The sequence below is a fragment of the Salmo salar genome, chromosome 17, assembly GCF_965601325.2.
Source record: "Salmo salar chromosome 17, fSalSal1, whole genome shotgun sequence".
NCBI classification, from domain to species: Eukaryota; Metazoa; Chordata; class Actinopteri; order Salmoniformes; family Salmonidae; genus Salmo; species Salmo salar.
In genome coordinates this window covers 50,320,141-50,338,732 of record NC_138307.1, presented here as the reverse complement: position 1 = coordinate 50,338,732, position 18,592 = coordinate 50,320,141, and the positions used below count along the sequence as shown (strand labels likewise).

Below are 18,592 nucleotides of genomic sequence, written 5' to 3'. Positions count from 1 at the left end.
TGTTTTATGAAGGGTTATTGTGGGGAGTCGTAACATTACTGTCTATGACAGCCATCTTAACGATCAGTCAGTCAGACAATAGATTGTTAGCTCAACGAGCCAAACATTACAGAGTGGCTTAATGACTGTATAGGCCCTTGTCTGTTCTGTTTCTCTTTGACCCAGACAAGACCATCCGTGGAGAGGAGAGCCATGTTCGATTCCCAGACTGACCTGCCTGTGGTGCAGCTGGTGAGGGGTCAACTAAGGGGACAGCCTGAGGGGGTGAAGCAGGAATACTTGGGCCCCCCAGGACCACATCCCCACCCCCATACCTGGCCACAGCAGCACCGGCCCTACCCCTACCCTCCTCACCCTGCCTGTCCAACCCGGCCTGCCCGCCCTCCATACCCATACCTGGGGGCCTACTACACAGAGCAGCAGCCTCCAGCCTGGCATCAACCACACAACACATGGAAGGTATGAACAACCTTCTTGTTTAATTTCTCACATGGGAGATAAACAACTCTTTCCTTATGTGCAGCCTATGTGATTGATAGATACATCTACTGTACATTGTAAAGCATTGGTCACCAAACTATTTTTGAGTCAAGATCACTTTCTGAGTCAAAATGCAAGCCGGGATCTATCGCTCAGATTTTTTTTTCTAACATGGCTTAAAAAACACAAGCAACATTAACTAATTAAAAACAGTTCTGTAGCAATGAGGTTTGTGCAGTAGGCTATAAGACCACGACATTATCCCTGTATACTGGGTTTGGTTCAATTGCCCTGCCAATGCATTGTTGTTCGGGACATTTCTTACAATCATATTTCAAAATTTGAGGTAGGCTATATGATCACACCGGTAATAGATTGATCAGTTGTTGTATTACCTCTGAGGCACAGCTGAGTGAGCATACATTTAAATAATTAGCTTTACATTTGTATTTTACTGGGCAGATGGTGCCTGCATCTGATGGTCAGTCTCAGCCGAGGGAAAGAGCAGCAGACTGACATGCTGACCACACCGCTCGAATTGCAAAATAAATGTACACATACATGTTATTCAATCGTTGCCCCCCCCCACACTGCTCACGGGCATCTGCGTAGCCAGGCACTAAAATACAACTTGGTTCAAATGTTTTTTTTAATTTAACCTTTATTTAACTAGGCAAGTCAGTTAAGTACAAAATCTTATTTACAATGACGGCCTACACCAGCCAAACCCGGACGACGCTGGGACAATTGTGCACCGCCCTATGGGACTCCCAATCACGGCCTGTTGTGATACAGCCTGGATTTCAACCAGGGTGTCTGTGGTGACACCTCTAGCACTGAGATGCAGTGCCTTAGACCGCTGCGCCCCTTGGGAGCCCACTCGGGAATCCTATTTGTGACACTAGATGCGCTGCAAGTCCCGCCTTTCCCATCTCCTCATTGGATTTTAGGTGCATATACCCACGTGTAATCTCCTCATTGGTTTTAGGAGCACATACCCATGTGGGTGATTGAAAGATTAACTGAGTTCCACACTCCAGTTCAGTTAGTAGTGGTAATGCACCTTAAAGTTGGTTGCCAACCACCATATAAAGTCCAAAGAAAAAGAAGCCTGAAGGAGAAGAGATTACTAGAAACAAACACAGTTGACCCTTTTATCTGTGAATTAATTGTTGGAGTAGAGGACTTGTGCATTTCAGGTAAAATAACAACCCAATGTTTATATCCCAGGACAAATGAGTTAGCAACAGCAAGCTAGCTAGCTAAATTGCCATATATGTTTAATGCTTTTCAACCTGTCCCCAAATTAACATAGTTGGTTCAGAGTTCGTTTTGATATTTCAAGCTGCGTGTACCGATCAAGTCCGGTGTAGGTAGACAATATCAACATACGCGCGAGCGGTCTGGTCAGCATGTGATGGTCCATCTCTCAACGTTTCTCCACTCTCCCTTTCTTTCATTGACACTGACCAAAAAAGGGACACCAATTCTTCGCTATCAAAAAAGAGCCAAGCCGCTAATAATAACAACGCAAATCTACCGATACACTTTCCTACTCATTCATTACAGTGCTTGTTGTGGCATATAAAAGTGTTGAATACAAAGTTTTGACAGTGCTGAGTAAGAACTTAAACATGAACTCAGTCATAAATACAAAAGCTCTTTGCGGTATTCGTTGACAGTCTCTCTCTAGTCATGGTTTTAAACTTTTAGAAATCTCACAGTATCAACTTTACTGTAGCTTTTCTTTATGCCTGCTTCGTTACTGCCAACATGGTACCTTCTGACACATGAAATGGTTCAAAATGGGAACACTTCTCCTACCAGGCGCGCAGGGCAGCTGAATCGAGTGCACCTACCAGCCAACAGCAAAACGAATTCAAAATAAAAAAAGTACATTTTTCGTTGGGTTTTTTCCAGAATGTTTGGCGATCGAATAGGAATGCCTTGGAGATCGACCAGTTGCGATCTGTTGTAAAGTATGGCTGTGGTGTTTTTAATTTTAAATTTTATTTAACCTTTATTTAACTGTATCAAAAAAGGCACACCAATTCATAAATCAACAAGGTGAATGATGCTCATTGTTGATGATCCTGTCACATTCTGTAGCTCATATGGCTGGGTATAGTAGGCAATTGAGGTGAGGCACCTATCTCTGTTCAAGGGCAGTGTTGTTACTGTCCCTGGCCCGGTGGTGGTGGTGGAATCTGTATTTTGATTAGATTAGACACACCATATCAAACAAACCTTTGAGAGGAAAGCAGTGGATGAGTGTGTTGTGTGAGGCTTGGCTGTGTGTGTGTGTGTGTCTGTCCATGCGTTTTGGCTGTCTCTGCTCTGCCATTGATAGTTAATCTCATGATGTGATTAAAAACGAATGCCGATGTCCGCACATTTGAGCCAGGAACCACCCAAAAAGGCTCTTTGTGTTTCAAGGGTCATTTCTCTGGAATTCTGTCCCACAGGATTTGGCCGGTATTGTCCGTGAGATTAAGTCCTCCTCACAAAGTGCTGATGGACCACTGAGCCAAGACATGTCACTGGAATTATAGCTTCCAGGGTTAACATGTGTGTGCTTGTCTGTGTTTATTTTGGTTGTGCTAACGCTATGGCGTAAATCCAGTTTCTTTAGAGTCATTTTTTCCCCTCTCTCTCTCTTCCCCTGGCTTCTAGCTATGCAACTGAGAGTTTATATTTCCCAGTTTGGGGATATTTGGGCTATTGTCACTGAAATACAATAACTCCCATCTCAGTTGCAGTTGGCCCAGACAGGTTACCCAAAGCAAGAAATGAATCAGACTTGCAGCCGGTGTTGGGGAGAAGTCAGGGAAACTTCAAAGCAGCAATTCTGTTTTCTCTGGTCTGCAGGAGGCCTTTCATGTGTTAAAGTGTGTCTGGTTCAGGGGAGCTAGGGCCTCACGTGTGTGTGTGTGTGTGTGTGTGTGTGTGTGTGTGTGTGTGTGTGTGTGTGTGTGTGTGTGTGTGTGTGTGTGTGTGTGTGTGTGTGTGTGTGTGTGTGTGTGTGTGTGTGTGTGTGTGTGTGTGTGAGAATGATAAAGAGTGTGTGTGTATACACCTGTGTATTCATTTGTGTTTGTACTCACACATGTGTTTGCCTGTGTGTGTGTGTAAGAGATAGCAAGAGGGCCTATCCTCTCAGAAGCAGGGTATCCCCTATGGTTGCCGGGGGCATGGAGGGATGGATGGATGACAATCCAGAGTGTGTATGTACAAGCAGCCCCTGCTGTTAGCCTGATGATGCCTGATTGTGACTGTCTCAGTGCAGGTGGAGGTGGAGGGGTTGGTGGGGGGCCCAAAGCTGACAGCCCTATAGACCCCACTGAGGGGCTGGGTGTAGGAAAGGGGGAAGGTGTAGTTAGGAGGAATAGCTAGGGATTCAGGCAGTGATTGGGCCAGACCACCCATCTGGGCTGGCGAAGTGCCTGGGGGTGTCGTGCTGTGGCCCACTGGGCCTGCAGTCAGTCAGTATGAGGGACTCTATCTATGTATCTACACACTCCAGTCCAGACCCCATCTCTGCTGGGATGAATCCAGAGACAGAGCCAGAGGTAGGGTATTAAAGCCACACAACTAGTGTGCTCCCGAGTGGCACAGCGGTCTAAGGCACTGCATCTCAGTGCTTGAGGTGTCACTACAGACACCCTGGTTTGAATCCAGGCTGTATCACAGCCGGCCGTGATTGGGAGTCTCATAGGACGGCGTACAATTTGTCCAGCGTCGTCTGGGTTTGGCCGGTGTAGGCCACCGTTGTAAATAGAAATTTATTCTTAACTGACTTGCCTAGTGAAATAAAACCAGGGGCTCTGTGGTTCAACAGAAAGGCTTTTATAGTGTAGACCTCACAAAGTGTGTTTTCACTCTGAGCCTGCCTGGGAGACCTGAGGGCCAGTTGAAATTACTATACAGTACGGTAGCATCTTTGAACTATACCTAGGCTACTCAGCTTTTTTAGGTTTCTTGTCTCTGGCCAGAATACAGTGTAAGGGAAACAGTTCATCTACCATATGGAGAAACAATGTCGAGCAGATGTGGACTCCCCTGGCGCACATGATTCTGATCCAATCCGTCGAAGTGAATAAAGGGAAAACAAAAATATATGTAATGTACTTTGTTGTATGTGGCTCGAGACGAACAACACCCGTGCCAATATATCCTCCAAACACCGGCTTCTCTGGCATGATCACTTAACTGTACATCTAATTGAACACTTTAGCTCTTTGCCCTGTGCGGGTTAACCCCCATTGAATGTGCATCTAGGTGTATTTACCATGACAAGACTATAAGATTGGTTAGTTTAGTGGTTTAATAGTGTAATTACAGTATCTCATTCACCCTGCTCGAGACAGCCCTGGGATAGTACATTTATCACTAACTACATTTAGCCAGATAAAGATGGCCTCAGTTGAACTGTATCTAATGGCTAGCTGCTGTGTTCTTCTTGCTGTGTATCAGAGATGGAAACAAATATGAAAATGAATAGATGTAATATAGCTGGGAGGAAATAAGATATTAACACCAGCGAGGATGCCAACCAGACTGTATTGAAGAGACTAAATAAGGTCCTTGTCTGAGATGCAAAGCCTCCCGAACAGTTCATGACCTCGCAAATCATCACAGTCATGATAGGTCAATACATACAGCACCAGTCAAACACTTGGACACACCTACCCATTCAAGGGTTTTTCTTTATTTTTACTATTTTGGAGTGCTGCATCAGATGACCTGGCCTCCACAATCACTCAACCTCAACCCAATTGAGATGGTTTGGGATGAGTTGGACCGCATATTGAAGGAAAAGCAGCCAACAAGTGCTCATCAAGGTGGCTACTGTGAAGAATCTGAAATATAAAATATATTTAGATTTGTTTAACACTTTTTTGGTTACTACATGATCCCATATGTGTTACTTCATAGTTGTGATGTCTTCACTATTATTCTACAATGTAGAAAATAGTAAAAATAAAGAAAAACCCTGGAATGAGTAGGTGTGTCCAAACTTTTGACTGGTACTGTATATAGTGGGGGAAAAAAGTATTTGATCCCCTGCTGATTTTGTACGTTTGCCCACTTACAAAGAAATGATCAGTCTATAATTTTAATGGTAGGTTTATTTGAACAGTGAGAGACAGAATAACAACAAAAAACTCCAGAAAAACGCATGTCAAAAATGTTATTAAATGATTAGCATTTTAATGAGGGAAATAAATATTTGACCCCTCTGCAAAACATGACTTAGTACTTGGTGGCAAAACCCTTGTTGGCAATCACAGAGGTCAGACGTTTCTTGTAGTTGGCCACCAGATTTGCGCACATCTCAGGAGGGAATTTGTCCCACTCCTCTTTGCAGATCTTCTCCAAGTCATTAAGGTTTCGAGGCTGACGTTTGGCAACTCGAACCTTCAGCTCCCTCCACAGATTTTCTATGGGATTAAGGTCTGGAGACTGGCTAGGCCACTCCAGGACCTTAATGTGCTTCTTCTTGAGCCACTCCTTTGTTGCCTTGGCCGTGTGTTTTGAGTCATTGTCATGTTGAAATACCCATCCACGACCCATTTTCAATGCCCTGGCTGAGGGAAGGAGGTTCTCACCCAAGATTTGACAGTACATGGCCCCGTAAAATGATGCGGTGAAGTTGTCCTGTCCCCTTAGCAGAAAAACACCCCCAAAGCATAATGTTTCCACCTCCATGTTTGACGGTGGAGATGGTTTTCTTGGGGTCATCGGCAGCATTCCTCCTCCTCCAAACACGGCAAGTTGAGTTGATGCCAAAGAGCTTTTGGTCTCATCTGACCACAACACTTTCACCAGTTGTCCTCTGAATCATTCAGATGTTCATTGGCAAACTTCAGACGGGCATGTATATGTATTCTTGAGCAGGGGGACCTTGCGGGAGCTGCAGGATTTCAGTCCTTCACGGCGTAGTGTGTTACCAATTGTTTTCTTGGTGACTATGGTCCCAGCTGCCTTGAGATCATTGACAAGATCCTCCCGTGTAGTTCTGGGCTGATTCCTCATCGTTCTCATGATCATTGCAACTCCACGAGGTGAGATCTTGCATGGAGCCCCAGGCCGAGGGATATTGACAGTTCTTTTGTGTTTCTTCCATTTGCGAATAATCGCACCAAATGTTGTCACCTTCTCACCAAGCTGCTTGGCGATGGTCTTGTAGCCCATTCCAGCCTTGTGTAGGTCTACAATCTTGTCCCTGACATCCTTGGAGAGCTCTTTGGTCTTGGCCATGGTGGAGAGTTTGGAATCTGATTGATTGATTGCTTCTGTGGACAGGTGTCTTTTTTACAGGTAACAAGCTGCGGTTAGGAGCACTCCCTTTAAGAGTGTGCTCATAATCTCAGCTCGTTACCTGTATAAAAGACACCTGGGAGCCAGAAATCTCTCTGATTGAGAGGGGGTCAAATACTTATTTCCCTCATTAAAATGCAAATCAATTTATAAAATTTTTGACATGCGTTTTTCTCTATATTTTTGTTGTTATTCTGTCTCTCACTGTTCAAATAAACCTACCATTAAAATTATAGACTGATAATTTCTTTGTCATTGGGCAAACATACAAAATCAGCAGGGGATCAAATACTTTTTCCCCCCCACTGTATCTCATACTGTACTTTCCTCCCAAGATGGTTAAAAGAAGGAAATATACTTTTTTTTTTTTAATTACATATAAACATGAATTCATTCCAGCATTAAAACTCATTAAATACATTAAAGTAAGGATCTTGTTTGACATTTGGCAATTTTCAAATGTGATTCATAACAGCATTTAAATGTTGTGTTTTACGACATGGGGGAAATAGAGTCACCTTTTGACTGAAGAACGTGTCTGTTTCTATGATTGTGTTTTGCTTTTTGTGTATTGTTATGTTTATTAACATGTGTTTATTGTATTTTGATGTGTATTGTGGTGCTATAAAGGGCCCATCTGGAGAAGAGACCTTGGTCTCAGCGTTGACTCCCTGTCAAAATAAAAGTTAATAATAATAATAATTCAACGTCATCCCAGGACAGTCCCGTATGTCAGACCATTTTCAGGTGTCCCACCTTTTCTTTTTAAATAAAAGGTCCTTCCCATATATCAAATGGATGCACACACACACACACACACACACACACACACACACACACACACACACACACACACACACACACACACACACACACACACACACAGAGTCCCAGTTCTGAGGCACCCCTCCCCCCTCATTGTGGGTTCTTGGCAGCCTCACAGGCCTAGACTGGGGCTTGGGACAGGACAGGGACGGCCTTCTGTGTGTGTGCCAACTCTCAGATCCCTGCCCCAACATTCACATACACACAGGGCCTACTGCACACTGGAACACTGGCCTCACTGGCCCCCATTAAACAAGCGGCCCCCACATACTAGACGTTATGAGATGAATGCAGTGCATGTAGCAGGTGTCTGCCAAAATTCCATTCCTATTTAAACCTCCCGGCCCATACCAGCGGTTAATCCTATTACAGCTAATTGAGTGAAGTCGTCAGTCTTTTTCAGTTAAACCAAGTTCAGCCTCTAATAGGATTCAAAAGAAAAGCTACAATGGTACAATGCATGAAATAGAATAAGCAACCAGTTAGTCCAGTGGTGTGTGGCTGGAGCAGTGAGCGGTGAGCAGTGGCTAGTAAGGCCTGAGGAGATCTGCCCCCCCCCCCCCACCCGCTGATTTGGGATCTGTTTTATAATGAGAGAGGGGTGAGGCCGGGGTCTCTGGAGGCTAGAGGTGCTGAGAGGGGGATCAGGACTCAGTGGTGGGAGGGTGTGGTGGTGGTGGGTTTAGGTGGTTATGGTATTAGCGAGGGGTTTGAGGTGGGGGATGTTTGTGGTTGGTGTGGGGAGGTTTGTGGACGGTGACGTTCCGGTCTGATTATTGGATTGATCCTTATCCCACTGTGCTCATCAAAGGGACCACACAAGGGGTAAATGCTCTATTATTTGTGTCATGTTCATGGACAATATGAACCTGGAGTCCATTTCATGCTGATCATATTTTAGAGAAATAGGAATTGCTTCAGCAAAGCCCTTAACATCTCATAATTTCCCTACGTTCTAAACGGCAAAGCAGACAAATTATTCCTAATCGTTTGTGATGTCGATTTGTTAACACCACCAGGTCAAATGCATCAGCGGCCTCATGAAAGACCCTAGTGTGATCTTATCTTGTCCTTCCTAGTCACCTATTACCTGCTCCTATCTAAAGAGGATGAGATGCGAGAGAAGAAGCAACTCCTTCAGACAGACCCACTGTGCCCTGTCCTAATTTGATGTAACTTAGCCCCCTCATCCCTTCATCCCCATGTCCCTTCTCCCGCAACCAAGTTAGGCCAAACCGGGACACCTTTTACCAGTGGCGTCAGGAACTAACCTTTGGAGAGGGGAAAGGGACCCGTCTGAGACCAGTCTTAGCCAGGGGTGCTGGGCTGCATGTACTCCCTTTGAAGAGCACAGCCATGGAGACCAGGCTAGCAGTGACTACCTTTGAAGAGCACAGCCATGGAAACCAGGCTAGTAGTGACTCCCTTTGAAGAAGACAACCATGGAAACCAGGCTAGCAGTGACTCCCTTTGAAGAGGACAACCATGGAAACCAGGCTAGCAGTGACTCCCTTTGAAGAAGACAACCATGGAAACCAGGCTAGCAGTGACTCCCTTTGAAGAAGACAACCATGGAAACCAGGCTAGCAGTGACTCCCTTTGAAGAGGACAACCATGGAAACCAGGCTAGCAGTGACTCCCTTTGAAGAAGACAACCATGGAAACCAGGCTAGCAGTGACTCCCTTTGTAGAGGACAACCATGGAGACCAGGCTAGCAGTGACTCCCTTTGAAGAGGACAACCATGGAAACCAGGCTAGCAGTGACTACCTTTGAAGAGGACAACCATGGAAACCAGGCTAGCAGTGACTACCTTTGAAGAAGACAACCATGGAGACCAGGCTAGCAGTGACTCCCTTTGAAGAGGACAACCATGGAAACCAGGCTAGCAGTGACTCCCTTTGAAGAAGACAACCATGGAGACCAGGCTAGCAGTGACTCCCTTTGAAGAGGACAACCATGGAAACCAGGCTAGCAGTGACTACCTTTGCAGAGGACAACCATGGAAACCAGGCTAGCAGTGACTCCCCTTGAAGAGGACAACCATGGAAACCAGGCTAGTAGTGACTACCTTTGAAGAGGACAGCCATGGAGACCAGGCTAGCAGTGACTACATTTGAAGAAGACAACCATGGAGACCAGGCTAGCAGTGACTACCTTTGAAGAAGACAACCATGGAGACCAGGCTAGCAGTGACTACCTTTGAAGAAGATAACCATGGAGACCAGGCTAGCAGTGACCACCTTTGAAGAAGACAACCATGGAGACCAGGCTAGCAGTGACTCCCTTTGAAGAAGACAACCATGGAGACCAGGCTAGCAGTGACTCCCTTTGAAGAAGACAACCATGGAGACCAGGCTAGCAGTGACTACCTTTGAAGAAGACAACCATGGAGACCAGGCTAGCAGTGACTACCTTTGCAGAGGACAACCATGGAGACCAGGCTAGCAGTGACTCCCTTTGAAGAGGACAACCATGGAAACCAGGCTAGCAGTGACTACCTTTGAAGAAGACAACCATGGAAACCAGGCTAGCAGTGACTACCTTTGAAGAAGACAACCATGGAGACCAGGCTAGCAGTGACTACCTTTGAAGAAGACAACCATGGAAACCAGGCTAGCAGTGACTACCTTTGAAGAAGACAACCATGGAGACCAGGCTAGCAGTGACTCCCTTTGAAGAAGACAACCATGGAGACCAGGCTAGCAGTGACTCCCTTTGAAGAAGACAACCATGGAGACCAGGCTAGCAGTGACTACCTTTGAAGAAGACAACCATGGAGACCAGGCTAGCAGTGACTACCTTTGCAGAGGACAACCATGGAGACCAGGCTAGCAGTGACTCCCTTTGAAGAGGACAACCATGGAAACCAGGCTAGCAGTGACTACCTTTGAAGAAGACAACCATGGAAACCAGGCTAGCAGTGACTACCTTTGAAGAAGACAACCATGGAGACCAGGCTAGCAGTGACTACCTTTGAAGAAGACAACCATGGAAACCAGGCTAGCAGTGACTACCTTTGAAGAAGACAACCATGGAGACCAGGCTAGCAGTGACTACCTTTGAAGAAGACAACCATGGAGACCAGGCTAGCAGTGACTACCTTTGAAGAAGACAACCATGGAGACCAGGCTAGCAGTGACTACCTTTGCAGAGGACAACCATGGAGACCAGGCTCGCAGTGATACACAGTCACATTAACTAGACCACCATGAACACAGTAGGGGTGAGACTAGAGACACGTCTGTCTGTTCATGACAGACAACTATTAGTCTCCCTAGGCAGACAGGCTGGTGGCAGGTAGCCTGGTGGTTAAGAGCGTTGGGCCAGTAACCGAAAGGTCGCTGGTTTAAATCCTCGCCCCGGCAAGGTGGAAAAATCTGCCGTTGAGCAAGGCAGTTAACCCCCACAATAACTGCTCCCCGGGCGCCGATGATGTGAATTAAAGCAGCCTCCTGCACCTCTCTGATTCAGAGGGGTTTGGGTTAAATGTGGAAGACACATTTTGGTTGAATGCATTCAGTTGTACAACTGACTAGGTATCCCCTTTCCCTAGATCTGGGATTTCCATCACTAGACAACTAAGGGAGCATTTAGAGGACTAGCTGCCATAGAAAGACCACAGCCACACGTCGAAAATAAATACAAATCTCAATTTGGTTTCAGAGATGCAATAAACTGAAATAAAAAACTAAAATACAATTCATGATGAGATATGCAGTATGAGATATGCAATATCTTATATATGCATATTTAAATTCTACGCAACTAAATTCAATTTTAAAATCCCTCAATAATTGGGCTCCCGAGTGGCGCAGTGTTCTAAGGCACTGCATCTCAGTGCAAGGGGTGTCACTATAGTCCCTGGTTTGAAACCAGGCTGTATCACATCTGCCTGTGATTGGGTGTCCCATAGGGCGGTGCACAATTGATGCAGCGTCGTCCGGGTTTGGCTGGGTTAGGCTGTCATTGTAAATAAGAATTTGTTCTTAACTGACTTGCCTCGTTAAATAAAGGTATAAAAAAAGGCTGATTCAACCACATCCTGAAATAGTATAATAGGTTAAAAAGAATGTGAAATTTCACTAAGCACAGAAGACTGGCCCAATATAGAGCTGTAAAATTCACAACTCTCCTTTTCTAAAGTCTACTTAGAACAATCCCTTAAGTCCCCTAAGTGTTTACAGAGCTTACAGGCAAAAAACAACAGCAATTACTGAGCTAATTCAAATCCTCACACTAATTCCATTGGTGCTCTACTGTGGAGTATCTTGCTGTCCTGAATATTTTATACATATAAATAAAAGTACATTATCTATCTATAGAATCGTCCATGAACACTTTATTTTCCTCACCCATCATCTCCAGACAAGGACACGACATCTCCGTATTCATGATTTCAGACGGAGGGAGAGATAAAGTGGCCCAACAGACAATAAGTTGCCGTCCAACCACATTGACACGGGTTGCTTAACAGATGACGGCCCCCTCTCCTCCGCCATGGCCTTCATCACTGGGATAACATGTCCTTTGTTTCTTTTATTTACATGGAATCCCCTGTGATGTTGAGAGTGTATGACTTTCCCTGTAAAAGGGGAGTCCATATCATTGGATCCAAACATGATCAGTTACAGTACAATGTCGAATCAGTGCTTCTGTTGGAGGTGGTCTCTCTAGCAAAAGAGATGTTATCTCAATGAGACTATCCTATATAAATAAGGGTTTAACTAAATTAAAATGAAAGGGAGTAAGAAGAATGTCTCTCAGTGTTTGCAGTCCACTGGGGATAGGCCTATTCCATTCTAGCTTGGTTCCAGTCTGATTTATATCTGGCAACAGAGGAGTTTGAGGAGTTGGCTAACATACAGATCTGAGACAAGGCTAGTTCCATTCTTTATTGGGCCACATACTTCTGAAGTGCACAACCCATGTATTGTGGGGTTTAGTATCTTACTTGGTAGGATAGATAGACAGAAAGACAGACACCAATGTGATTGACTATACTTTATCAATACTATCTATCTATACCGTAAATCGAGTGTGGCCTTTCCAACAGGCCGTTAAACTGGCTCAAGCTGTGAAGGAGCTCAGGGCGGTTAACCCTTCATTCAGCTGTGGGAAATTAAATGGAAAGAGCAAGCAAAGTCCACTGTGGAGGGACAAAGAGAGCCGTGTAGTTTTAGCTGGGTTTGACTTGTGGGGATCAAGGTTAGGGACAGAGAGTGTCTTCAATGGCTGGTTGAAGCATGAGTTGTGGGTTTGAATATGTTACATAACAAACTAAGTCACTTTGGATAAAATTCTTTAAATACTAAAATTGTCATGAATGATTACACAGAGAGTTTATCCCTCCTGTTAAAAACATGCTAGCTGTGCCACTAGAGATTCTGGGTTCGAGTCCAGGCTCTGTCGCAGCCGGCCGCGACCAGGAGACCCATGGGGCGGCGCACAATTGGCCCAGAGTCGTTAGGGGAGGGTTTGACCGGCAGTGAAGTCCTTGTCCCATTGTGCACTAGCGACTCCTGTGGCGGGCCGGGCGCAGTGCATGCTGACATGGTTGCCAGGTGCAAGGTGTTTCCTCCGACACATTGGTGCAGCTGGCTTCTGGGTTAAGTGGGCATTGTGTCAAGAAGCAGTGCGGCTTGGTTGGGTTGTGTTTCGGAGGATGCACGGCTCTCAACCTTCGCCTCTCCTGAGTCCGTACGGGAGTTGCAGCGATGAGACAAGACTGTAACTACCAATTGGATACCATGAAAAAGGGGTAACATAATCTTTTTTTAAATGATGATGAACCTATTTATTGCCCTTTTTCTGGCCTGCAAATTGATTTGGACAAAAACAAAAATCAGTCCCGTGCTAAAAAGTTTGCCCACCACTGATCTAAATTGTAAATTCCCCTGTTAGCATCACCAACCCCAACGACCCCCAAATAAGTGAGGGGGGAGAGGGGTGTTGGTGTTGTGGAACGTACGAACCATAAAGATTAAGAAAGAGAACTCAAAAGAAACAAAGGGGGGCCAGGAGAAAAAGTAAAAGATTAAAAAAATTTAAGAATTGGATTAATTGGCATAATGCAAGGTGGCTAGGCACAGCGAGGGAGAGTGTCAGTGTTACTAGGCAGAATCCCCACCATCCTCAAAGTAAGACAGTCTGCACAATTAGCCGTGCGACCCTTGATCCCGGTCAGAATAATTAATGAATAACAGAGGGGATAAAGACAAAAGACGTGGAGCGGTTTGGGTGAGGAGCACGGGCGGCGTAATACATCAAAGCGGGCCGGTAATTGGCCCGGTGGCTTTCATTCTTTGCCCTATTTCTTTCAATTCATTGACTCAAAATAATGGGTTCAGGTTCATTATCAACAGGTCGTAAGCTCTGGGAGTGCAAAACTTTCAACAGTGTAGTGGTTAGGCTGTGCTGAGCTGGGCTGTGCTATGTTGATGGGTGAGTGCTAAGCTAGCTAGTCTCCCGAGACCTGACGACATTATCAGCCAACAACGTCCAGGGAAAAGTAAAGAGTTGGACAGATACAGAACCGAAAAGTCATCATATTTTAAGAACAGTTTAAACCGGAACAAACACTGCTACGATCAAGCGATTGCCATTATGCTGGAATATAATTGGTATGGGCAGGTAAGTCAAACAGAAATGCTGTTTATAGTTGTGTATTGTTTTTGTCACTTATTTCAAAGTATTAGACATAATGTAGAATAAATAACAATAATTATCAAATGGTACAAATATAATAATATAATATGGCATCACTCTTTGAGAATTATGGCCATTTTACCAATTCACAAATAACATTTTCAATTGAGTACACGAATGGACCATGTGTATGCAAAGTTGTAACGATTGAATTCACTTTAGATAATGCAACAAGGCCAGGAAAGGATCATCAAAGTTGAATGAACTCTGATGACAAGATAGATATGCCTTTGTCAAGGCCCAACCACTTGGTCTACAGATAATCATCTCTGGCATGCTCTTATCATGACCTTATCATGACCACTCATCTTCTCCAGCAGTGTAGTTCTCCTGTAGGATGAGACGCGTAGTTGAATTAGGATAACAGGCTACGAGATTAACAGCATGTGCACGGGAAAGTCTGGTGACGTCAGCAATGTTATGGCTACATGATTACTGTAATATTATTATTACACTAATAGTCTAATGACCATGTAATACGCACATGGTCATAGAACAAGTAGAAGGGGAAGAGAGTTGTGGCATTTCGAAACTCTATTTCTTTTTAAAGGTGAAAGCTGTGGTAAAGGCTGCAACCTATTTAACAGTATTTCTGAGGTTTCTCCCTTACACTGAGGTCCTTTAACAGAAAACAACAAAAACAACAAAAGACAATCTTTTGAGACATGCCATGCAAAGAGAATCATAAATACTGGCGGCAGGTAGCCTAGTGGTTAAGAGCGGTGGGCCAGTAACCGAAAGGTCGCTGGTTCAAAACCCCGAGCCGACTAGGTGAAAAATCTGTTGATGTGCCCTTGAGCAAGGCATTTAACCCTAATCGCTCTGGATAAGAGTGTCTGCTAAAATGTAACAATTTGAAATAGGCCTGTTATCAATTCAAACTGAGGACAACATCTTGAGACTCTGTTGCCTGATCACAGACAGAGCTGTGTCCTTTGAGCATTCCATGTCAAAGGACACAATTCAGAAGAAACCAAAACATCAGACTGTGTGTAACTAGCCCTACTCTCGCTACCCTCCAATGGCTGAGAGAAGAGTGTAGGAGAGGTTTACTCAATTGCCTTAACCCGAGTTTTCAAGTGGAAGACATGTGATTGTTGTAAAATAAATACCTCATCACTTGTTATTGTTCTAATCTAACCTCTTACAACTCACTCTTTTTTCTTTTCTTTTAAATTGTGCTTTAATTGCAGTTAAAAGGTTTCCATAGTACCATTACCTGGGTGTGCCATGTCAAGCAATTCATATCCTAATAAGTCTAAAGTCAGTCTTTTGGTCTGGAGCGCACCCCGCTGTGATGAAAAGACTGGTGTCGTGTCACATTAGCCTCAGACAGGTGCTCACTCCCTTTCTCTCCCTTTCTCTCGCTCTCTTTCCATCTCTCTCCGCTGCGCATCAGATCATAGTGATGCTGAGCCTGAAAAAAAGAGGAGCGAGATGGAGGGAGAGAAGTGGGGGGGGAAAGAGGTGATTGTGATAGGAAAGGGGGCAGAGGAGAGGTAGAGAGAAACATCTCAGGAATGTTCTCTGCTCTGGTAGTGCTAGAGTTAACACTGGGATTATTAGCCGTCTCTTGCTACATTAAAAAGACCAGGCTGAAACAACTGTTGGACCTCTTTAAGGATCGCTATGTTACACCTTTAAAGGGCTTAGAGGCCCGCTGCTGAGCTGACCCACTCTGACATCACATGGAACACCGTTTGAACTATCAGGGCAGTTAGTACTCAGGGTTCAGTGGGCTTGAGTGAAGTCAAAAACATCTAAGCTGTTATCCTATTCTGAGATTAAGATTAAAGAGAACCCCGATAATTGATTGTTTTTGCAGGTTGGAATCCCTGTGATCGTTCTTGTTATCGACCAATAGTTATAGCATAGATCAGGGATGGGCAACGTTGATGGGGGTGGGGGCCACCCAAAAAATCAGAACTCTGCATACACCCATCCATACCCACACATGCAGTAAGTGCCAGCCCTGCCATTTGGGTGCCTCTAACCAAAACATTTGAGGGACCCCCCCTCCACCTTACGATCAAAACATTTTAGTGGACCCCTCTTGACCATGGAGAAAAAGTTTTAGAGTTAAATTCCTGCAATTCTATACATTTTGCCATGGGGCAGAGAGAAGATTTTTGCCATTTTAGAGCAATTGGGTGGAGAGAAATGTTTGGTAATTCAACCATAATTGGACCAATTTTGAAATTGCATCTTGTGTTTTCTCCTATTCTAACTCTCAACCGTAAATTGAGACGCCCGACAGTTTTTAAATGTGTTTTTTTGTTTTTTGGGGGGGGGGAAATTGACCCACGGGAAACCAGTTGCCCATCCCTGGTATAGATTGTGCTAGCCTACACCTGCTACTATATACATGCAAATCAGAGTAGATCAGCTGGTCATCAGAGGGTTTTAGAAGAGAGGAGAGGCTTCTCCTCTACACGCAGACAGGCTAAGAGTACAGCTGATTCGTACATTTCCTCCGTGGTTGTCTTGGCGCTCGATCCTAGCCCAGGTCCTAAAGAGACAGGACTGGGACAGAGACCCCTGGACAGGGCGAGACAAGGCCCCTCTTTGACAGGCCGGCCAAGGGAGGCTGGCACAGTGGTGTACTTTGTACTCCCCGCTCTGGGGGCCTCGTCTTCTTCAGTATCAAATTCAACTCAGGCTGAGCTGATTAATCAGTTAAGAAATGAGGGGGGTCCATTGATCCAATTTAAAGCATACTGGCCTGGACAATTAATGTATTCATCTATAAAGAAATGATTGAATATTAAAATCTATTTGATTAAGTTAAAACAGTACCGTTATGAACTCTATAGTAGAGTACTTTGGGGATAGTTCATGGTTCATTGCATCCCTTTGTCTGTTGTCAGTGGAAAAAATAAATTTGCTTTGCTGGCAAGCCGAATTGTAAGTATTTATAGAACTTTAGTCGACAGTAAAGTAAAATTAAAGCCAGTTAAACAAACAGAATACAGAGGTCAATTACAGTGCCTTCAGAAAGTATTCATACCCTTGACATATTCCACATGTTGTTGTGTTACAGCCTGAATTCAAACTGGATTAAAAAAAAGTTTTTCACTGCTCTACTGAGGAACCTTACAGATAATTGTATGTGTGGGGTACAGAGATGAGGTAGTCATTCAAAAATCATGTTAAACACTATTATTGCACACAGAGTCCATTCAACTTATTATGTGACTTGTTAAGCACATTTTTACTCTTGAACTTATTTAGGCTTGCCATAACAAATGGGTTGAATACTTATTGACTCAAGACATTTCAGCTTTTCATATTTTATTAATTGGTAAACATTTCGAAAAACATAATTCCACTTTGACATGGTGGGGTATTGTGTGTAGACCAGTGACAAAAGAAAATGTAAATGTAATCCATTTAAATTCAGGCTGTAACAACAAAATATGGAAAAAGTCAAGGGGCGTGAATCCTTTCTGAAGGCATATGGGTTACTAAGAGTGTGACCCATAACAACAAATCCCCGGAGCAATGGGATTGTGATGATCTTGTAAAATGTATATCCAGTCATTATTCTCTTGGGTAAGACATTTTTGTCACAGTATTTGTCTGACACATGGCATGTATCAGATTTAACAAGGCTAATAGAAGTGTATAAAAGTGGCTGTGATGTATGATTATGCGTAAACAACATTTAGCTGGGCCATGCAATGCCAGCATTGAGATTTATGTGCTGTTGTGTGTGTCGGAATGTTGAGCTGTTAAGATGACTTATGGACCTTTTATACGTATAACGCCTTCACATTATCTGGGTACTGTCAAACAGTGTCTTGTGAGCATAACCACAATAATGATTTTAATTTATGATCTGTCAACTGTTCTTAAATCCTAATTGCTTTACACTGTATGTGGGTTAACTTACCCCCTTGCTTCTATTACCAGAGCACAGAAACCACCAGATTGACCTCGTAACCAGACAGGGGACAGTATTCAACCTCCTCCCCCTTATCCTTCACTCCTTAGGCTCACGGTCGGTTCTAACCTCAGCCTGGGTGCCTCTGGGTAACACAGGTCCTCTCCCGTGCGCGCGTGCGCTCTGTCACCCTCTCCCCTGTCCCCCTCTATAAACATCCAACTGTGCAACGACAGGGGACCAAAGACTCTCAGGACAAACGCGCCTTTGTCCGCCACACACAAACCACATATTATTTGTTCCTGTAAGGTCAAAGTTGATCAAATGTTCTGCTTAGTTCTCATTAAACAGCTATTGCATTATTTGATTTCCCACA

The 18,592-nt window shown here is 44.3% G+C and overlaps 1 protein-coding gene across 4 annotated transcripts in view; it reads left to right on the top strand.

The window, feature by feature from the left end:
* The window catches only part of LOC106576052 (transcription factor EC), a 57,865-nt gene that overhangs the window by 10,624 nt on the left and 28,649 nt on the right, over window positions 1–18,592 (top strand). For all 4 annotated transcript variants that reach the window (XM_045699703.2, XM_014152889.3, XM_014152888.3 and 1 more), the window contains exon 2: window positions 166–459. In XM_045699703.2, coding sequence (XP_045555659.1) covers window positions 193–459 — 267 coding nt within the window. In that variant the 5' untranslated portion in view covers window positions 166–192. The remainder of the gene's footprint in view (window positions 1–165; window positions 460–18,592) is intronic.